At 45.5% G+C, this 21,217-nt stretch overlaps 1 protein-coding gene across 1 annotated transcript in view; it reads right to left on the bottom strand.

Annotated features, from left to right (window-relative positions):
* The window catches only part of LOC310788819 (semaphorin-4B-like), a gene marked incomplete at both ends in the record, with an annotated part of 56,316 nt that extends 35,407 nt beyond the window's left edge, over positions 1-20,909 (bottom strand). The window contains one exon of the mRNA XM_083650393.1: positions 20,780-20,909. Within this exon, the coding sequence (XP_083506519.1) occupies positions 20,780-20,909 (130 nt within the window). The remainder of the gene's footprint in view (positions 1-20,779) is intronic.
* Positions 20,910-21,217: the final 308 nt, after the last annotated feature.

The following is a 21,217-nucleotide window of genomic DNA, read 5'->3' on the forward strand; positions in this document are numbered from 1 at the left end:
TCACATGATCACATCATCACATCACATCACATGATCTCATAGGGCTGGGCGATATGACGATATATTTCGTCTGGACGATAGAAAATGTATTTCGTTTGATATGATGCTCTATCGTTTATATCGTTGTGTTGCAAATCACACTCTTTACGGCAATATTGTCCGTCATTTGGATGACGCTGTGCTTTCTTTTTTACTCACGTCCACAGTCCACATACGCACCAGACTCTGTGTCAACAAGCCCGTTGTGTCCCTTTATAAGTGGCACAAATCAGCCGTGAGTAGGCTAAAGAGCAGGGAGATGTTACCTCCATTCCGTCCGCCTAGTCTACCCAGGCATTTGCGCTGTATAAGTCCGCGTTTGATCCATATTTGCGTGTGTCCTCCTAACGTTAAACCTGGCAAAACATCTTCTCTCATCATCCCAAGGAAATCCCTTGAGGGCTGACAACAAAACGTCTATCGTTAGCTTTAGCTTTTCCTGTGTGAGTTGTGTTGGTTAACGTTGTTCTTCTTCTACCGTCTTCTTCTACCGTTTTATTCTTCTTCTACTGAACATGTAGGTATTTTGACGTTGACTAAAGAAATACTGCCGCCTAGTGTCAGCTTTTAGATATGATTCCAAATTAGTGCTTAAATCAAACGCATCAAATGCTAGTGTCCTCTTTGAAAATGGAACTGGTGGCGTGGTTCAGTTTGTGTTTCATTCTACTGCCCTGCAACTAATTATTATTATTTGTGTTGTAAAGAATAGCCATGCTTATCTGTATTCTGAATGCATGTATCCTTTGTGAGGTTTGACAACATTTTAACTGGTTCAACTGCTACATAAATAAATGGCCATGTGGTCATTTTATATAAACTATAAATAGAATTTACAGAAAATATGCTATATCGTGATATATATCGGTATCGGGATATGAAATGACTTATATCGGGATATGAGATTTTGGTCATATCGCCCAGCCCTATGATCTCATCACATCACATTATCACATCACATCCCAGACACTTCAAACTTCTTGAATGAATGAAGATGCATACGACAACCTGTTGATCTGTACCTCATATCTACAATTCTGCATGTCAGCAAACTAATGTCTAACAGTTAGACATTAGTTTGTTTGTGGAAATTGTCCCCCATATGTACATTATATGACAATAGGAGCAATGATTGATTTTCACAATTCCACAATCTTAATAAATAAATGAATCTGAATCATGTTAATTCTGTTGATGAAACCAGACCTTCAAAATACCACAGAGGCATCAATTAAGATTTCCACACCACTGCAGCCCCTCATCTACATCAGTGTTGTGTCTGGTGTGTGTGTGTGCTTACTCTGCAGTGAGTCATCTACATCAGTGTTGTGTCTGGTGTGTGTCTGGTGTGTGTGTGTGCTTACTCTGCAGTGAGTCATCTACATCAGTGTTGTGTCTGGTGTGTGTCTGGTGTGTGTGTGTGCTTACTCTGCAGTGAGTCGACTAAGATATCATCAGAGGGTGCCAGCTTGCAGACACAATCTGGCCGGGTAATAAAAGACATGCCAGCTCTTTGCCAGGCCTCATATTTCAGGGCAAAAGGGGGCAGGATCAACCTCCTCTCCTTCACTTTCACACCACTCCCAAGGACTCCGAGGATGATGTGGGGTCTACGCCTCCTGCCCAGACGCTCCTCACAGGACCGACCATAAACATGGCCCAGATGCATAAAGCCAAGTCACAAGGCACAGGGCCACCGGAGACAAAGAAGAGAGGAGAGGAGAGGAGAGGAGAGGTGAAGGAGAGGAGAGGAGAGGAGAGGAGAGGTGAAGAGAAGAGAGGAGAGGAGAGGAGAGGAGAGGAGAGGAGAGGAGAGGAGAGGAGAGGAGAGGAGAGGAGAGGAGAGGAGAGTGCAGAGCACAGCACGGGTGATACTCATCTCACACTGAGCTCTGCACAGCTGATACTCAACTCAGACGGAGCTCTGCTTATCTTACACGCACAAGACACACATTCATCAAAAACCCTCTCTGGCTCTGCCCAGTGCCAGCTAACGCTACACGGCTAGGGGTGGGACAAAATATCAAAATATCGATCGTGATCCTCTTGTGATACATTATCGATAAATCTGGCAGTGGCGTATTGTGCGATACCATATCGTGACATTTATCCTGAAATGTGTATTTTTTTGCATTCATCTGTGTGTTTTTGTTGTTGTTGTTTTCTGTCAACTTGATTTGCACAGATTGAGAAGATTTGAGACATTATTTTGTATCCTTCCTCGAAACACTTTAATTTCACACATGGAGTCATGGCAAGTTGCAGTCAGTGTGTGTTAAAGAGGCACTATGCACTTTGTTGTCACTGCTGTGGATAAATACCTCATTCCTGCTTTTTCTCTTTTTTGGGGTATTTATTTCTTGCACTGTATCGATTATGGCAGAATCGCTGTATCATGACAGCATCGTTATGGCGGGCCAAGTATCATGACAGCATCGTATTGTGAGTTACTCTGTGATTCCCACTCCGAGTCCTCTACACACAGCCATTAGGGCTGTGAATCTTCACTGGCCTCACGATTCGATTCGATTACGATTCAGAGGGCTACGATTCAATTCGAGTACGATTATCGATGCATCTCGATGCATCTCGATGCATCTTAAACCGATGCATCACTTTTTTCCGCAATACATGATTTATTTTTTCTCACTTTCTTTTTTCTCACTTTGTGGCTACTTTTAAAATAAAAGTGCATTTGGAATTGCATTGTATTATGATCCATAATTGAAATAAACAACTGCATGTACTTCCATTATATTTTATTTGATTATTTTAAAAAAATAAAAAAAATAAAAAATAAATAATAATCAATTTTTGACATTTGTGAATCGATGCAGAATCGTGCACGTCCGCATCGCGATGCATCTTATAATCGATTATTTTTGACACCCCTAACAGCCATGCACATCTTCAAGGCTCTGCAGGCTCTCTGTTTGACATGTTCCCACAATGGACTTGATATATTGCTGGTGGAGCTGCTGGTGGAGCTGCTAGTGGAGCTGCTAGTGGAGCTGCCGACTGAAGGCACTTCAAGGTCATAATAACGTTGTGGTCCTGGTGATCGTTTGGGCAAAGTGATGTGTATTTCACTGTCAGTGACATTTATCTGCCTCGAGTAGTCTGGGTCCCTGCTGCTGCAGCCAAGTCAGCAGCACATCAACAGTGTACTGAACTCACTCTGAGGGCACAGACCTGCGATGACTCTGAGTGGGCACATTGAATCAGAGGGGGGGGGGGGGGGGTGGGGTGTTCAGGGTGTGGCACAATGCGGGGGCAACAGACTTATTCAAAAGGGAAAATCCATCCACCTCCATCCTACAACTGATTTCACATAATTATCCTACTCCCATTTTAGCTCAGCTGGGTTAGTCCATTCTGTTCAGTTTGAGGGTCAATTTTCAACTTAATGGAAGGGCCCGTCTACATACAAGAGATGGTGTGTGTGTGTGTGTGTGTGTGTGTGTGTGTGTGTGTGTGTGTGTTCTTCTGCTTGTGTTTGAGTGTGTATACTGTATGTGTGTGTACACAGCATGTATATGCAGAGTGAAAGCTGCACGGTGCAGATAAGCAGAGATTGACAGCTTTAATAGGTCCAGTCAGTGTTTGCATTGTGTGACAAGGATTCTGCTGCAAAGAGGAGTTAATGGTGGCATACTGTTACACATGTACAGACACACACCTGGACTACCAACAGGACTGTTACACATGTACAGACACACACCTGGACTACCAACAGGACTGTTACACATGTACAGACACACACCTGGACTACCAACAGGACTGTTACACATGTACAGACACACACCTGGACTACCAACAGGACTGTTACACATGTACAGACACACACCTGGACTACCAACAGGACTGTTACACATGTACAGACACACACCTGGACTACCAACAGGACTGTTACACATGTACAGACACACACCTGGACTACCAACAGGACTGTTACACATGTACAGACACACACCTGGACTACCAACAGGACTGTTACTGTTACACATGTACAGACACACACCTGGACTACCAACAGGACTGTTACACATGTACAGACACACACCTGGACTACCAAAAGGACTGTTACACATGTACAGACACACACCTGGACTACCAACAGGACTGTTACACATGTACAGACACACACCTGGACTACCAACAGGACTGTCACTGTTACACATGTACAGACACACACCTGGACTACCAACAGGACTGTTACTGTTACACATGTACAGACACACACCTGGACTACCAACAGGACTGTTACTGTTACACATGTACAGACACACACCTGGACTACCAACAGGACTGTTACTGTTACACATGTACAGACACACACCTGGACTACCAACAGGACTGTTACTGTTACACATGCACAGACACACACCAGAGGCCTGGACTACCAACAGGACTGTTACACATGCACAGACACACACCGGAGGCCTGGACTACCAACAGGACTGTTACACATGCACAGACACACACCTGGACTACCAACAGGACTGTTACTGTTACAATATGCCATTTACATACACATTCCCTTTTATTTGTTATTCTTTTTTGGATCAAAACACATGAAAGGCCCGCATTCTGACCAATCAGCTCTCTGGAAACAGGGAGTCACCATTCCTTCAAGGCCCCTGATATGGACTCAAAATCACAATAACCATGAGCAGTAGAACCACGTTGTTTTCCAGGATCATTCATGACATCAGAGATACAGCAGGTAGGCTGCTTCATCCACCCTATTATTCATGGATTAAACAACGTTACTGTTGCATATTAATTTGCACGCTGGCTTCATTTAATTGGATTCCTGACAGTATTTGGTTCAATGTCGGTTTATTCATATTCCATTACTGGAGACGAGGCCAACTTTATGAATAGAAAATCTTGTGACAGCCTCATTGTATCTATCCACAAACTATTTTATCAATGAAATGTGTGTGTGCGTGCATGTGTGCGTGTGTGCATGTGAGTACATTGACAGTAGGGATGGGGGAAAAAATCGATACACCACAGTATCGCGATATTTTGCCTGACGATATTGTATCGATATTGCAAAAAAAAAAAAAAAAAAAAAAAAATTGCAGGCCATGCCAGGCCACCGGGCTACTATAAACTTTAGTTCCAAGGCCAGCAGTAAACCAACGGTAGCATATTTTCATTTTGTTTTAACAGTAACAGTTTTGTCATAATAGTCATTTACAAATTCCCCAGTTACTGAATGGGCTGCACAAAATGTTTTGTGTTAGTGAAGTGAAGTTGCAAAAACTACATAAGTACAGTAGTCCACACACACATCCAGTTAAGGTGGACTGTAAGTAGACTGTAACAAACAGTTCAGTTTGTCAGGTGCATGCAACTATGACATGACTTTATGAAAGTTGTTGGTCTGTCTACTTGACAATGTTGCTGCAATAAAATGGTTGAAGTCAGATGTACAGACTGAAAAATTGTTCTTATATAAACCAGATGTTGACAAAGTTTTCCTTTGGGGACATCATTTGCAGTTGAAAAAGTAAGAAATCGCAATATATCGAAATATCGCAATATTCAATATATCGCAATATCGATTAGAGCTGTCACGATTCCTCGAGTACCTCGAATAACTCGAATAATTAAATTGATCGAGGCCAAAATGATTCGCCTCGACACGCATCTGAGTAATAGAAGAGAGTGGGTAAAATAGAAATTCCGACGGAACCTTAAGGCAACACGCGAGAGCGCGTTACGTCAGTATGTCACTCTACCTGAAACATCAACAAACAGGACCACCCGAAAATGTGGCTACACTTTCCCAAGATAGACTCAGACAACACTGGTTGCAACATTTGTGATGTGAATTGCAAAGCTGGCCAGGGAAACACCTCAAACTTGAGGAAGCATGGTCAAACACAAGATATATTTACAGTAGCTAAATGCTGAAGACTGTAACGTATTACTAGATAGGCTGAGGGTGAATGAAGCAGGCAGCGCACCGCAGGTAACGTTAGCAGCACCTCCTCAGCTGTAACGTTGAGAGAGGCATTGACTACAACATCAGGTAACGTTATTTAATTAGCTAGCGTTAGCTGGATAAGTTGTTTCACTGCCGTTGTAGTTGTTAGATAACGGGGCTTTTCACTGTCTTCACAACGACTGCAAAACAGAGATCGTTAACGTTAACGCGTTAACGCTAACGTTGCTGCAGTAATTGTCAAGGGTTTAACAGAAAGTATTTCCTCAGCCTGTATAGTAGCTATCAACATGAAATAAAAAGCATTTGACAGCTTAAACCCGTGGCTTTTTATTTGGAAGGGTTACATTTGCCGTAATCTTTATTAACATTTCTTAAAATGCATTAGAATATTTTTATTTTTATTTTTTTGGGTTAAAGATCTTTTTTTTTAAATTAACATTAGAGCAAATATAATACGAAAAGCCAAAGGGTTAAGCTCTCAAATGCTTTTTATTTTATGTTTCTATGTACTACAGAGCCTGAGATATGAAGGCTTTAGTGAATACCGACCGCTCTCTCTGAGAAGTTTGGACCGTTTTCTGTGAGAAATACAAAGCTCAACCTATTAACGTTAGCGGCTAATTTAACAGCGTTTTGTGTGTGTGTGTGTGTGTGTGTGTGTGTGTGTGTGTGTGTGCGTGTGTGTGTGATCACACTAGCCTGTTGGTGTGTGAGAGAGAAAGAGAGAGTGAGTGTGTGTGAGAGAGAAAGAGTGTGTGTGTCATGCAGCTGTAAGGTAAATGAAGGATGTAAACTAGCTAGTAAGCCATTCATTCATATTATTTAACGGTTGCTGTACACTGGAAGAACTCAAACGTCAGGTTGAAAAGATGAATGGTGCCACTGCCAGTTCTATGCAATTTAAAAATAAAAATGTTGTTTTTTCTAAGAAAGAAACTAATGTAGTTGTTTATTTGAAGAGATTTATCTTATTTTTTGGTGTATATTTACGATAAGCCTTTGAAAACACAAAAAAGGGTTCTTATCCGATTACTCGATTAATCGATGGATTATTCGGTAGAATACTCGATTACTAAAAGAATCGATAGTTGCAGCTCTAATATCGATATATCGCAATATCGAAAATATCGCAGTATCGCAATACTATCGTATCGTGACTCAAGTATCGTTTCAGTATCGTATCGTGGGCATCTGGTGATTCCCACCCCTATAGCACAGCCAGTCGGGGGGAGGAAGTCCATATATGGTCCATCCGGTCATGGGGCACAGGACTAATGTCATCACAGGATAACAGCCAATCGGCTGGCTCAGATCTGTTCAAATCTGAGCCAGCCAATCGCGTTGTCCTGGCTGTTTGGGACGTGTATAAAAGGCAACCGCTGACCGGGGTGGGTGGGGGGAACCAGAGGAGTGGAGAGGGGAGAGGAGGAGGGGAGGGGAGGGGGGGGAGAGAAGAGGAGAGGAGAGGGGGAGGATGGGAGAGGAGGGGGAGAGGGGAGAGGAGGGGGGGAGAAGAGGAGGAGACGGATAGTGCAGCAACAGTCAGCAGCTATGATAGCACAGCCAGTCGGGGGGGAGGAAGTCCATATATGGTCCATCCGGTCATGGGGCACAGGACATTACGTCATCACGGATAACAGCCAATCGGCTGGCTCAGATCTGTTCAAATCTGAGCCAGCCAATCGCGTTGTCCTGGCTGTTTGGGACGTGTATAAAAGGCAACCGCTGACCGGGGTGGGTGGGGGGAACCAGAGGAGAGAAGAGGAGTGGAGGGGGGAGAGGAGGAGGGGAGGGGGAGAGGGGAGAGGAGGAGGGGAGGGAAGAGGAGAGAAGAGGAGAGGAGGGGAGAGGGGGAGAGGAGGGGGGAGGGGGGGAGGAGACGGATAGTGCAGCAACAGTCAGCAGCTATGATAGCACAGCCAGTCGGGGGGAGGAAGTCCATATATGGTCCATCCGGTCATGGGGCACAGGACATTACGTCATCACAGGATAACAGCCAATCGGCTGGCTCAGATCTGTTCAAATCTGAGCCAGCCAATCGCGTTGTCCTGGCTGTTTGGGACGTGTATAAAAGGCAACCGCTGACCGGGGTGGGTGGGGGGAACCAGAGAAGTGGAGAGGGGAGAGGAGGAGGGGAGGGGGGGGAGAGAAGAGGAGAGGAGAGGGGGAGGATGGGAGAGGAGGGGGAGAGGGGAGAGGAGGGGGGGGGGGAAGAGGAGGAGACGGATAGTGCAGCAACAGTCAGCAGCTATGATAGCACAGCCAGTCGGGGGGAGGAAGTCCATAATATATGGTCCATCCGGTCATGGGGCACAGGACATTACGTCATCACGGATAACAGCCAATCGGCTGGCTCAGATCTGTTCAAATCTGAGCCAGCCAATCGCGTTGTCCTGGCTGTTTGGGACGTGTATAAAAGGCAACCGCTGACCGGGGTGGGTGGGGGGAACCAGAGGAGTGGAGAGGGGAGAGGAGGAGGGGAGGGGGGGAGAGAAGAGGAGAGGAGAGGGGGAGGATGGGAGAGGAGGGGGAGAGGAGGGGGGGGGGGAGGAGACGGATAGTGCAGTAACAGTCAGCAGCTATGATAGCGCAGCCAGTCGGGGGGAGGAAGTCCATATATGGTCCATCCGGTCATGGGGCACAGGACATTACGTCATCACGGATAACAGCCAATCGGCTGGCTCAGATCTGTTCAAATCTGAGCCAGCCAATCGCGTTGTCCTGGCTGTTTGGGACGTGTATAAAAGGCGTCCGCTGACCGGGGTGGGTGGGGGGAACCAGAGGAGTGGAGAGGGGAGAGGAGGAGGGGAGGGGGGGAGAGAAGAGGAGAGGAGAGGGGGAGGATGGGAGAGGAGGGGGGAACCAGAGGAGAGGGGGAGAGAAGAGGAGTGGAGAGGGGAGAGGAGGAGGGGAGGGGAGGGGAGGGGGAGAGGGGAGAGGAGGAGGGGAGGGAAGAGGAGAGAAGAGGAGAGGAGGGGAGAGGGGGAGAGGAGGGGAGAGGGGGAGAGGAGGGGGGAGAGCTATGATAGCACAGCCAGTCGGGGGGAGGAAGTCCATATATGGTCCATCCGGTCATGGGGCACAGGACATTACGTCATCACAGGATAACAGCCAATCGGCTGGCTCAGATCTGTTCAAATCTGAGCCAGCCAATCGCGTTGTCCTGGCTGTTTGGGATGTGTATAAAAGGCAACCGCTGACCGGGGTGGGTGGGGGGAACCAGAGGAGTGGAGAGGGGAGGGGAGGGGGGGGAGAGAAGAGGGGAGGACGGGAGAGGAGGGGGGAGGAGGGGGGGAGAAGAGGAGGGGAGGGGGGGAGAAGAGGAGAGGAGGGGGGAGGAGACGGATAGTGCAGTAACAGTCAGCAGCTATGATAGCACAGCCAGTCGGGGGGAGGAAGTCCATATATGGTCCATCCGGTCATGGGGCACAGGACATTACGTCATCACAGGATAACAGCCAATCGGCTGGCTCAGATCTGTTCAAATCTGAGCCAGCCAATCGCGTTGTCCTGGCTGTTTGGGACGTGTATAATAGGGCTGTTGAAACGAATTTTGATATTCGAATATTATTCGAATTTAATAATTATGAACGAAATTCGATTATTATTATTTTTTTTTACGATTTTTTTTTTTTTTTTTTTTTTTTTTTTTAGAACACTAGAACAGTGACAAGTTCTGACAACATACTTGAAGAAAAGAGTGTTAACTGAAGTTGACTGTTGAAGCTGCTATACTGATGTAAACCTACCTGTAGCTCTTAAAATGTATGTTCATTCATTGTTAACTGAAGTTGACTGTTGAAGCTGCTATACTGAATGTAAACCTGTAGCTCTTAAGTGCAATACGTGACAGATTTTTTTTCGTTCATGGCTCATTGTTGTTTTGGCAAAGTTTACTTATTTGTTTATTGATAAGGAGCTCAAACAAAGGCTGTGTCTTTTTTTATTATCAATTATTTTATTTTAGCATTTCAGACAGCACCAATACATCACTGATGAATATTAACTAAGCTCTGGTTATCTGACCTATTTTCTAATGCAATGAATGTATGTACATTGTACAAGGAACATGTTTTCTTAAATAAACATCATTGCTGGACTATTTGTGATAAGCCTAATATTATTTTGAATATTCATCCACCATTCACTTTTCCATCTACATTTGGTAAAATGCTTAGAAAAAGTTTTACTTGGTCAAACCCAAAGATTCAGCTATATTTAGAATCAGAACATAACATAAGAGAAGACAACAATTCACTCAGACCAAAAAAAAAAAAAAAAAAATTTTTTTTAAATTAAATTAAAAATTAATTAAAATATTCGAATATAATTCGAATATTAAAATGTATAAAGCACTGAAATTCGAATTTGATTATAGAGGGAAATTGACAGCCCTAGTGTATAAAAGGCAACCGCTGACCGGGGTGGGTGGGGGGAACCAGAGGAGAGGGGGAGAGAAGAGGAGTGGAGAGGAGAGGGGGAGGATGGGAGAGGAGGAGGGGAGAGGAGGAGGAGAGAAGAGGAGAGGAGAGGAGAGGGGGAGGATGGGAGAGGAGGGGGGAGGGGGGGAGGAGACGGATAGTGCAGTAACAGTCAGCAGCTATGATAGCACAGCCAGTCGGGGGGAGGAAGTCCATATATGGTCCATCCGGTCATGGGGCACAGGACATTACGTCATCACAGGATAACAGCCAATCGGCTGGCTCAGATCTGTTCAAATCTGAGCCAGCCAATCGCGTTGTCCTGGCTGTTTGGGACGTGTATAAAAGGCAACCGCTGACCGGGGTGGGTGGGGGGAACCAGAGGAGTGGAGAGGGGAGAGGAGGAGGGGAGGGGGGGGAGAGAAGAGGAGAGGAGAGGGGGGGGATGGGAGAGGAGGGGGAGGGGAGGGGGGGAGGAGATGGATAGTGCAGTAACAGTCAGCAGCTATGATAGCACAGTAGGGATGGGGGGGGGAAATCGATACACCACAGTATCGCGATATTTTGCCTGACGATATTGTATCGATATTGCAAAAAAAAAAAAAAAAAATTGCAGGCCATGCCAGGCCACCGGGCTACTATAAACTTTAGTTCCAAGGCCAGCAGTAAACAAACGGTAGCATATTTTCATTTTGTTTTAACAGTAACAGTTTTGTCATAACAGTCATTTACAAATTCCCCAGTTACTGAATGGGCTGCACAAAATGTTTTGTGTAAGTGAAGTGAAGTTGCAAAAACTACATAAGTACAGTAGTCCACACACACATCCAGTTAAGGTGGACTGTAAGTAGACTGTAACAAACAGTTCAGTTTGTCAGGTGCATGCAACTATGACATGACTTTATGAAAGTTGTTGGTCTGTCTACTTGACAATGTTGCTGCAATAAAATGGTTGAAGTCAGATGTACAGACTGAAAAATTGTTCTTATATAAACCAGATGTTGACAAAGTTTTCCTTTGGGGACATCATTTGCAGTTGAAAAAGTAAGAAATCGCAATATATCGAAATATCGCAATATTCAATATATCGCAATATCGATATATCGCAATATCGAAAATATCGCAGTATCGCAATACTATCGTATCGTGACTCAAGTATCGTTTCAGTATCGTATCGTGGGCATCTGGTGATTCCCACCCCTAATTGACAGGCAACGTAAACTGGAGTCAAATTCCTTGTATCGGTACATACTTGGCCAATGAAGCTGATTCTGAAATTCTTTGATCTGGATCTGTCCTTCTTGTATGTGATTGGCTATTTCCCGTCTCTTTCCTGTGTGTATGCGCGCAGCATATGTGGGTAAATCCTGGTTTGACTGAGCCAGTTGATATCCAGCTACTGTTATCTGAAGCATCCAGCTACTGTTATCTGAAGCTAACAGCTACTGTTATCTGAAGCTAACAGCTACTGTTATCTGAAGCATCCAGCTACTGTTATCTGAAGCATCCAGCTACTGTTATCTGAAGCTAACAGCTACTGTTATCTGAAGCATCCAGCTACTGTTATCTGAAGCTAACAGCTACTGTTATCTGAAGCTAACAGCTACTGTTATCTGAAGCTAACAGCTACTGTTATCTGAAGCATCCAGCTACTGTTATCTGAAGCTAACAGCTACTGTTATCTGAAGCTAACAGCTACTGTTATCTGAAGCTAACAGCTACTGTTATCTGAAGCCGGCCAACTCAAAGATATCCTGGATGTGTTGAACTAAACTGGGATTTTATTGGAAATTGAGAATTGTTTCCGAAAGCCTGGAAAATCCTGAAACTTTACACATGGACAACAGATCTGAAGCCGACCACACACACACACACACACACACACACACACACACACACACACACACACACACACAAGGCCTGCACGATATGAGGAAAATCTGCGATGTGAGATAACATTGTTCAATATAGCGATGACGATACGACTTGCGATAATTAAACAAATATTAAAGTATGCATATTAGCTATACAGTTCCTATGTCTTTCTGCTTTAATAATGCTAACATAGGGCCCCAAACATAGCCTATGCCCACTGAATAAAGAAATGAAATACACACTGACTCTAGCTGAAACTACACACAGCGTGTTTGGGCTTTGGCAGAGGGGTGGAGCGCACTGTTGCAAGGGAAAGGTGTACGCTGGATTTACAACACAAGACAAAATGATCAGATGCTGAGTGAGAATGCATGATGCATGTAAATAAAACCACTTTTGTTATTATTCATTGCGTTTCAGGCAGTCTTTGCGGGGTGTTTTATTGCGCATGTTCATATTGCGATGACGATGAAAATACGATTAATTGTGCAGCCCTAACACACACACACAGGATGAGCTAAGCACTTAAAACACTAGATGCCACTAAAAAGCAGAGAACGAGCCATGATGTGCTGCTCTGCAATTATGGGCTGTTAGAGGTGTCACGCTGATGCACTCAGGGACTCTCTCTCTCTCCTCTCTCTCTTCTCCTCTCTCGTCTCTCTCTCTCTCATCTCTCTCTCTCTCTCTCTCTCTCTCTCTCTCTCTCTCTCTCTCTCTCTCTCTCTCTCTCTCTCTCTCTCTCTCTCTCTCTCTCTCTCCTCTCTTCTCTCTCTCTCTCTCTCTCTCTCTCTCTCTCTCTCTCTCTCTCTCTCTCTCTCTCTCTCTCTCTCTCTCTCTCAGCAGTGGCGCAATGGAGTGCCAACGGTCTGTCTGTGGGTCTGTCACCACTGAAAGCTTACCGGTTCCTGGATACTACAGTAGGTCAGAGAGCAACAGAGACAGAGAGCGAGTGACATACACAGAGAGTGCTGGAGAGAGACAGTAAACAGTAATGCCTACCCCACACTACAGGATTTTCAAATCCTTGAAGATTATAAAAATCTTGAGAGCCCACACACTACAGGACAGAGAGAGCCGATTTTTTAACATTTCAATCTTGGGACACACACACAATCGCGTCTGTTCAAACGCAACCCCACACACTAGAAGATTATGCCGAAGATTCACCTTGAAGCAGGGCTCGACGTTAACTTTTAAAATGCCTATTCAGTGTGCGCACCGGGTGTAGTAGTGTCATTTCGTTTTCGATTTTTTTTTTTTTTTTTTTTTTTTTTAATAATGCATTTGCACTGAAAGGATTTGTTTAACTAATATTTGCGCGGACAGCCGCGTCCATTCGGGGTGTTAGTAGGCCTACTGTGCACGGCCAGGCGAAAACCGTCTGCACAGGTGTCTTGTGGAGGGGCGCGTCTGCTGATTTGACTCACTTTTCCGTGCGGACACTCGCGATGCGGGAAGCTGAGACCTAAGCGCTTGTTGTAGGCTACATGCTTTGCAGTATAGCATTAGTTTTCCGTCCCGTTCAAAGACGCACCGGTATTTCACCTCGATGACAATTTCCTCGTTCTTTGTTTCTGTGCGGGGCTGCGGGTGGACGCGGACCAGTTTATTTTGCGAAAAACTAATGGAAACGCAGCTACTACTGGCTCTCTGCTCAAGATGCAATCGCCTGTCGGGTTGTAAATATCTAACATGTTAGATATGGCCGATTCACAATCGGGAAGAGGCAGTCTTCCCGATTGTGAATCTTTGAACCCCACACACTACAGGATCATTTGGGAAGATTATCTGCCCGACGCGCTTCAAATCGGGAGCACCCCCGAGAAAATCGGGAGGGGGGAATCTTGGCCATAATCTTGCAAATTATCCTGTAGTGTGGGGTAGGCATAACTGAGTGACAGAGAGACTGACAGATAGACTAGACTTGCTATAATTTCCCCGCCCACAATCCAAAGGGGCCTGCCTGTGCCTGTTATGCACTGGCGAATTTACGTTGGTGCCCCGGATTTCATGTGCACCCCCTTGTTGCCAGATGGGGGAAAAAATGAAATTTCTACATGTAAGGATTTAAACAAAATCTAATCGAATATATACATATATATATATTATGTGTGGTAGATATGTAAGAGTTAATGACGACGTGGAGGCGTGAACCATCTGAGGCGAAGGAGGAGGAGAAGTGGTCAAGCACACAAGCGTCAACTCACTGCTGCTGGCCTTTTACACACACACACACACACACACACACACACACACACACACACACACACACACACACACACACACACACACACACACACACACACACACACACACACACACACACACGGGTGTGTGCAGTGATCATCTCTTCAGTTAACTCTTGCCACTCCAGTGTCAGATGTATTCCCATAAGAGCAGGAATGATAACAGTATTATACCGCGTTCAAGACAACTCGGACCGCCAGAAAAGGCTTGTTCCGACATGTAAAAAGTTAATTGAACGGTTGTCCAGGTCGGAATTACAGATCGGAAATTCGGCTATCATCCAGAGCTCCGCTTTGTCCGAGTTGACGTCACAGACACATCACAATGGCGACTTGTATCGTTAATGCTAATCACAGAATTATTATAAAGATGTTTGTTAACGTTTTAACACAAAATTTGATGTCTTAATTATGTAATGTTAAAGTTAATATGTGTTTGTGTCATCTATGTTTCGCTCTGATTAGAGCAATATGTGAAATTCAGCATTCAGCATGTTTGGTTAGCATTGTTAGCTAGTAGGTAGCTACAATGCTAACTGAACACGGGTTGCTATAGCAACCTATAGCCTGTGTTTGTTTAAACAGGAGCTCATCATGAATGAGACAAGAGATAGGATTTCTACCAAAAGAGTGACTTTCACCAAATCCTTCAACTCTCTGACTATAAGATCATCAAAACATGGAGTTGGCCAGCTTTACTGCACCCCCATTACTCCAATACATAGAAAAACAAACTTCTGTTCTGGGGAATTTTTCTAAATCCATGACAGAGATTAACGAGGAAAAATGTTGTCAATATGAACTTTTAACCTAGAGTCAACCAACACGCACCAACATGCTATCTTGTTGTTGGGTATTTGTGAAGAAAGTAATTATCATGTCAAACCAGTAATGCCTAATAAGTATTGTGTGTGTGTGTGTGTGTGTGTGTGTGTGTGTGTGTGTGTGTGTGTGTGTGTGTGTGTGTGTGTGTGTGTTTTGTGTGTGTGTGCGTGCGTGTGTGTGTGTGTGTGTGATATTGATAGCAGCTGTGAGTCTAAATATTGCCCCCCCTAAGAACCGCAATAAAAGGCCCTATGATAAAAGGTTGTGTATTTATTGGACGTCTTTCTTCATGCTGAATGCTTTGGACACGCTAAATGCTTTCTCTCTGACAGACAGCCAATGTGAACACAAAACAAATCACTGCAACAAGCAGCGCCTGTTTAAGAGTCAGAATATAAAATGATACAATGTTTAAAGTCGAGGCGAACCCAAAAATGACTTTTCTTTTCTTTTAGTTCAAATACCTGGGTATGATGCAGTGCACCTATTTAATAATGTATGCCAAAAAAAATCACAAAAATATAATTGCTTTAGTTTTCCACACTTTTTCACATCAAAAGTTCATTTTTCAAGATTTCATTGATAACAGTAATGTACAGTTTGCTGACGTCACCCTGTACTATCAAATTTCTACCCCATTTCAACCAATCATATCACGACATGCAGCTGTCAATCAAATCTTCATTTCTGGATAATCTTCTCTTCCAAATAAAGAAAATGGCACCTAGTGCCTGTCATCTGGCAGAATTCCTATCCCATAAACTAACTACTAACTTGGCCAATTGTTAGAAACATGAACAAAAAACAAAAACTATAATCTCTAAGAATGCAAAGAAATGTAACTGGCTCGTTAAAACGCGCATTCCAGGGATATCGTATTTACAGCAGCGATAATGTGAACCCTGTGTGAGTGCCACCTCTGCTGGAAGCCGCAGAGCGCTTCTCTTTCAGGAGGAGGTGGGCGTGTCTCTTTCAGGAGGAGTGGGCGTGTCTCTTTCAGGAGGAGTGGGCGTGTCTCTTTCAGGATCGGTGGGCGTGTCTGTGGCAGGTTTTAGGTGAGCATCGGAGCGTGTCTAAAACCCCACGAGTATTTGGCCTGAGCCCCCTCTGGCCCCGCCCCCTCCCCTCCCCTCCCTCCACAGTGAATCCACACACACACACTGCCAAGGTCACTGGATTCACACGCATGAGAGAATGCTGAACACGGAGCAGACGTGAACGGGAACGGACACGCACGCACAGCTGGGCACGCACAGCATGCTGGGTAGTGGGGCTGTCTTGCTGGAAGGGACATTCTGATTTGTTTTCTCAGCTATTATTAGCAGCTTGTGTGAAAGTGGTAAGACTGAAAATGTTCCTTCCTGTGCCGATTCTTTTCTTTGCATTGCACAGAAGTAGAAATATAATGAGCACTCCTAGTGGTGCAGCAAGGCATGACACCTGTCAGCTGTCTCATGACCTGTGTTGCATGTCACAAGTCACGCCCTCTCTCTTATCCATCAACACTGTCAAGTGGAAGAAGAAACCAGTCACTATTTCAATAGAAGATTCAAACTCTACTTCAGAATAAAGACACAGGACTGCTGGTCTCTCAAGCCACTGCCTCTCTTCCATGTTCTTCCAACGCTCCAGAGACAGACAGGGGAAGTGATCATCTTCCAAAGACTAAAAACACTTCAGACTGGAAGGAAGTTCATTGGTATTGTTTGGACCAATCAGGAATCTTGGAAACATAACGAGGCAGGTGATTGGACTTTATGTTTGACCGGGACATCCTGCCTTAAGTTTTGACCGACTTTGAGAACTGAAGTACAGACGGGTAGGCGTGAGGCCTGAGCGTTTGTAGATTGTGGGAGCCAGCGTGTGTCTGTGAGAGACTACAGGACTGTCTGTAAATCTACACTGCCTCAACAAATACTATTCTAAATGTCTGATACACGCGGCATGCCTGATACACGCGACATGCCTGATACACGCGACATGCCTGATACACGCGACATGCCTGATACACGCGACATGCCTGATACACGCGACATGCCTAAGCCATCGCCTGCTCCTTCATGTCCCATCATGCTTTGGGCTGCCTGCTGCCTCTCTGCTCAAGAACCATAATGAAAAACAGACAAGCACTCCCACTGCAGCAAGCACAAAACCACTCACACACACATGGCAGATTAGCCTGCTCATTAGGACAGGAGGAGAGAGAGAGGAGGGGGAGAGAGAGAGAGGAGAGAGAGGGAGAGAGAGAGGGAGAGGAGGGATAGAGAGGAGGAGGGCGAGAGAGAGAGAGCGAGAGAGAGAGAGGGGGGAGAGAGAGAGGAGAGAGAGGAGGAGGGTGAGAGAGAGAGAGAGCGAGAGAGAGAGAGGGGGGAGAGAGAGGGGGGAGAGAGAGAGAGGAGGAGGGCGAGAGAGAGAGAGAGAGGGAGAGAGCCAGAGAGAGGAGAGAGAGCGAGCGAGCGAGGGGGAGAAGGTATGCCTTTCCAGGAAAAAGGCCTTGTAGAAGGAAGGCTCCTCTCTCTAGAAAACGGTCTGGCTCCTCCTTTTCTTGGGGGCTATACAAACCAAAGTGGGGGTTTCAAGGGGTCCCCCACTTTACATGTTGGTATCAATGGCCTGGTATTGAATTCAGCTTTATTTCCATAGGACACACATAGCATGTCAGTGATGCTGTAGAACAGACCCTGTTTATACAAAGGCTGTACTCTCTGGAGTGGAACGGAGGAAACAGTGTCGCTGACGTTTGGATAAGATTTCCACGGTTCAACGCCACACTATCAGCTGAAGAGGGTGTTGTCTCTGAACAAGACTAGGTCAAACCTAGTATATAGCCACATTGTTGGCAGCTCTTTTCCAAGGAAAGTAGTCCCCCTGCTTGCACCTCCCGCAACCAATCATCACTCCCCATGCCTAAACAAACCCCTAAACCCAATGTGTGTGTGTGTGTGTGTCCCCAACGAATCATCACTCTCCATACCTAAACCCAACCAATCATCACTCTCCATACCTAAACCCAACCAATCATCACTCCTCATGTCCCGATCCGGCTGTGTCTGTGTCGGCTGAGGGCAAAGGGAGCCGTGCCTAATATGAATGCTGAGTGGAGGAAAGTGGTGGGAAAAAACATCGGTGGTTTGCAAAACAGGGATTTGCAGGAAAGCAGCTTTGTGCTGATTCACTTGGTTCTGTGAGAAACAACAAGATAACGGTAATGTTGCTACTGAGGATGAGTAAAGCCATTGTGAAGCGGTGCATGTGAACACTGTTGCTCATGGTGTTGCTCATGGTGTTGCTCATGGTGTTGCTCATGGTGTTGCTCATGGTGTTGCTCATGGTGTTGGCTCGGAGGTGAGGAAAATAAGCCTCAGTCAGGAGGAGGAGCTTCACATTCAGACAGGTAGTGATTACAGGGGCTGACACGCCTCCTACACACTCTATCCTGATAAGCCTATACTCTGGATGGGCGTATTTGTCCGTATGACTGCATTTGCAGAAAACACTACAGGAAGCTAATTGCATAGCGCTGTAGGAACCAACGGGTCAACTATACAGAACTGTCTGTTGCAGGGTGTAAAAACGCATCTACACAGTCCTGACCCTTGAGTGACATTTCCCTGAAAGCCACTCAAACAATCCAACCATTTCCCCTCTAAGCCACTTTCAAACAGCTGTCTCCATTTTCTCACCCCCCCCCCCCCCCCATTTATCAAACCACCATAATGCATCGATCAATTACTGTACCAAAAAGCTGTTAGCCTGTTCCAATGATTGTTTTTAAATGATGGTTTAATCCACACAGTTCTCATAATGAGAGGAGTGCTGCAGTGTGTGCATGGAATAATGACGTGCACTGATCAACTCAGGTGCAAAAGGGTCTTCAGTCCAGCCGGTTTGCCAGGAAAGACATTCGTTTATTTGTCAGACAAACTGCTGCACTTGGCTAAGCATTACGAGACGCTCGATTACTGGTACAAGGGAGGAAGGGGCGGGGCCCTGCGTGTTACTGGTACAAGGCAGGAGGGGGGGGAGGAGCCCTGCGTCTGGGAGGGGCCCTGCGTGTGGGAGGATGTGAAACAGTCACGCTTTGCCGTTTGGGTCTGAATGTACAAAACTGATGACGAGACAATCCGACACCAGGCCTTCAGCTGGCACATTGTCTGAGCTTTCACCTGAGTAACGCTAAGCTAGCAGTCACATGACACATTGTATGAGCTTTCACCTGAGTAACGCTAAGCTAGCAGTCACATGACACATTGTATGAGCTTTCACCTGAGTAACGCTAAGCTAGCAGTCACATGACACATTGTATGAGCTTTCACCTGAGTAACGCTAAGCTAGCAGTCACATGACACATTGTATGAGCTTTCACCTGAGTAACGCTAAGCTAGCAGTCACATGACACATTGTATGAGCTTTCACCTGAGTAACGCTAAGCTAGCAGTCACATGACACATTGTCTGAGCTTTCACCTGAGTAACGCTAAGCTAGCAGTCACATGACACATTGTCTGAGCTTTCACCTGAGTAACGCTAAGCTAGCAGTCACATGCCATGCTTGCATCAGCCACTGTTTTGCTGTCAAACAGGCTCAGGGTGGAACAAAACCACAGTCAATTTTGTGCAAAGTGATGCCGCCATCTCAGCAGTTGGCAGAACAAGAGAAATGTTAGACATGTAATCCGTTAAAAAACCCTGAGGATACTAAATGATAATTGCATGTGTTTATGAGAACTTGAGTGTGTCTGCAGGCGTTTGTGCACTATCAGCGTGTGTGTCCTTGTGAATACTAAGTTGCGGTGGGTGGCTGGCTGCACACTTGCTACAGCTGTTGTTGTTGTTGCTACCAGTCAAAGGTTTGGGCACTTGCATTTTTCTTTATTTTTATTACTATGTTTTACATTTTAGAATAATATTTAGACACTAGGGATCTTGTGTGCTTCGCACGCCCAATTCCTAGGCTCGCCCGCAGCTTGCCAAGCTGGCCCTGCAGCTCGCATTCGCTGCGTGGCCGCTGCCCGCAGCTCGGCTGCTGTGTGGCCAATGAGACCAGCATCACTGGTGATGTCAGATTTATGACATCACTGATGATGTCACAGTGGGATTTATGACATCACAGTGGGACAAAGGCTTTGGAAAGAGGTTCATACGCTATGTGTATATTTGTCTAAGAAACACATTTTTAACATTTGACTTTTGCATAAGACTTTAGATGAAAATGGCTTATGATGAAAAGTGCATTCAATCATGTGTGTCCAAACGTTTGACTGGTAGTGTGTGAATTTCTCCACGTACTTAATTATAACACCTATTATTATAACAGCATCCAGGCGAGCAATTAGTTTCCTGCAATACACTGAAAATAATCATCTCTAACTGACAACAAACGCACAAGGGAATATAGTCGTGACTTACTGTACGGGAAACTGATGCGCGGTATGACATCATCCTCAGTGGCCGTCGCTGATTGGAGGGGGGTGCACTGGGCGGCCAATAGCAGTACAGCCGCCAGGAGACAGCGGACAGTCGTAGCGAGTGTCCACATGGTCGCACAGACGTACACAAACACACAGCGTTTACTTCAGGACTGCTCGGTATTCATTAAGCACCTCTTCAATCCACACGGCTTATTTTCTCACTGCTATCTTCCTGCAGGCGGAGCGGGAGTGAAAGGGTCCTTGACTGCTTCTCGTCCTCCCAGTGGTCCTTACACACTGTTAGTCCTTACACACTGTTAGGAGACTCTTGAGATGGAGAAGAGCGATGGTCTCTGGTTGTTTTCAGACACTCCGTGTCCGTAGGTGGACACTCGCTAAGGCCAAACCAGTGAAGGTCATTCTGGATCTGAGAAGA

This window comes from Poromitra crassiceps, assembly GCF_964638095.1.
Source record: "Poromitra crassiceps genome assembly, chromosome: 14".
NCBI classification, from domain to species: Eukaryota; Metazoa; Chordata; class Actinopteri; order Beryciformes; family Melamphaidae; genus Poromitra; species Poromitra crassiceps.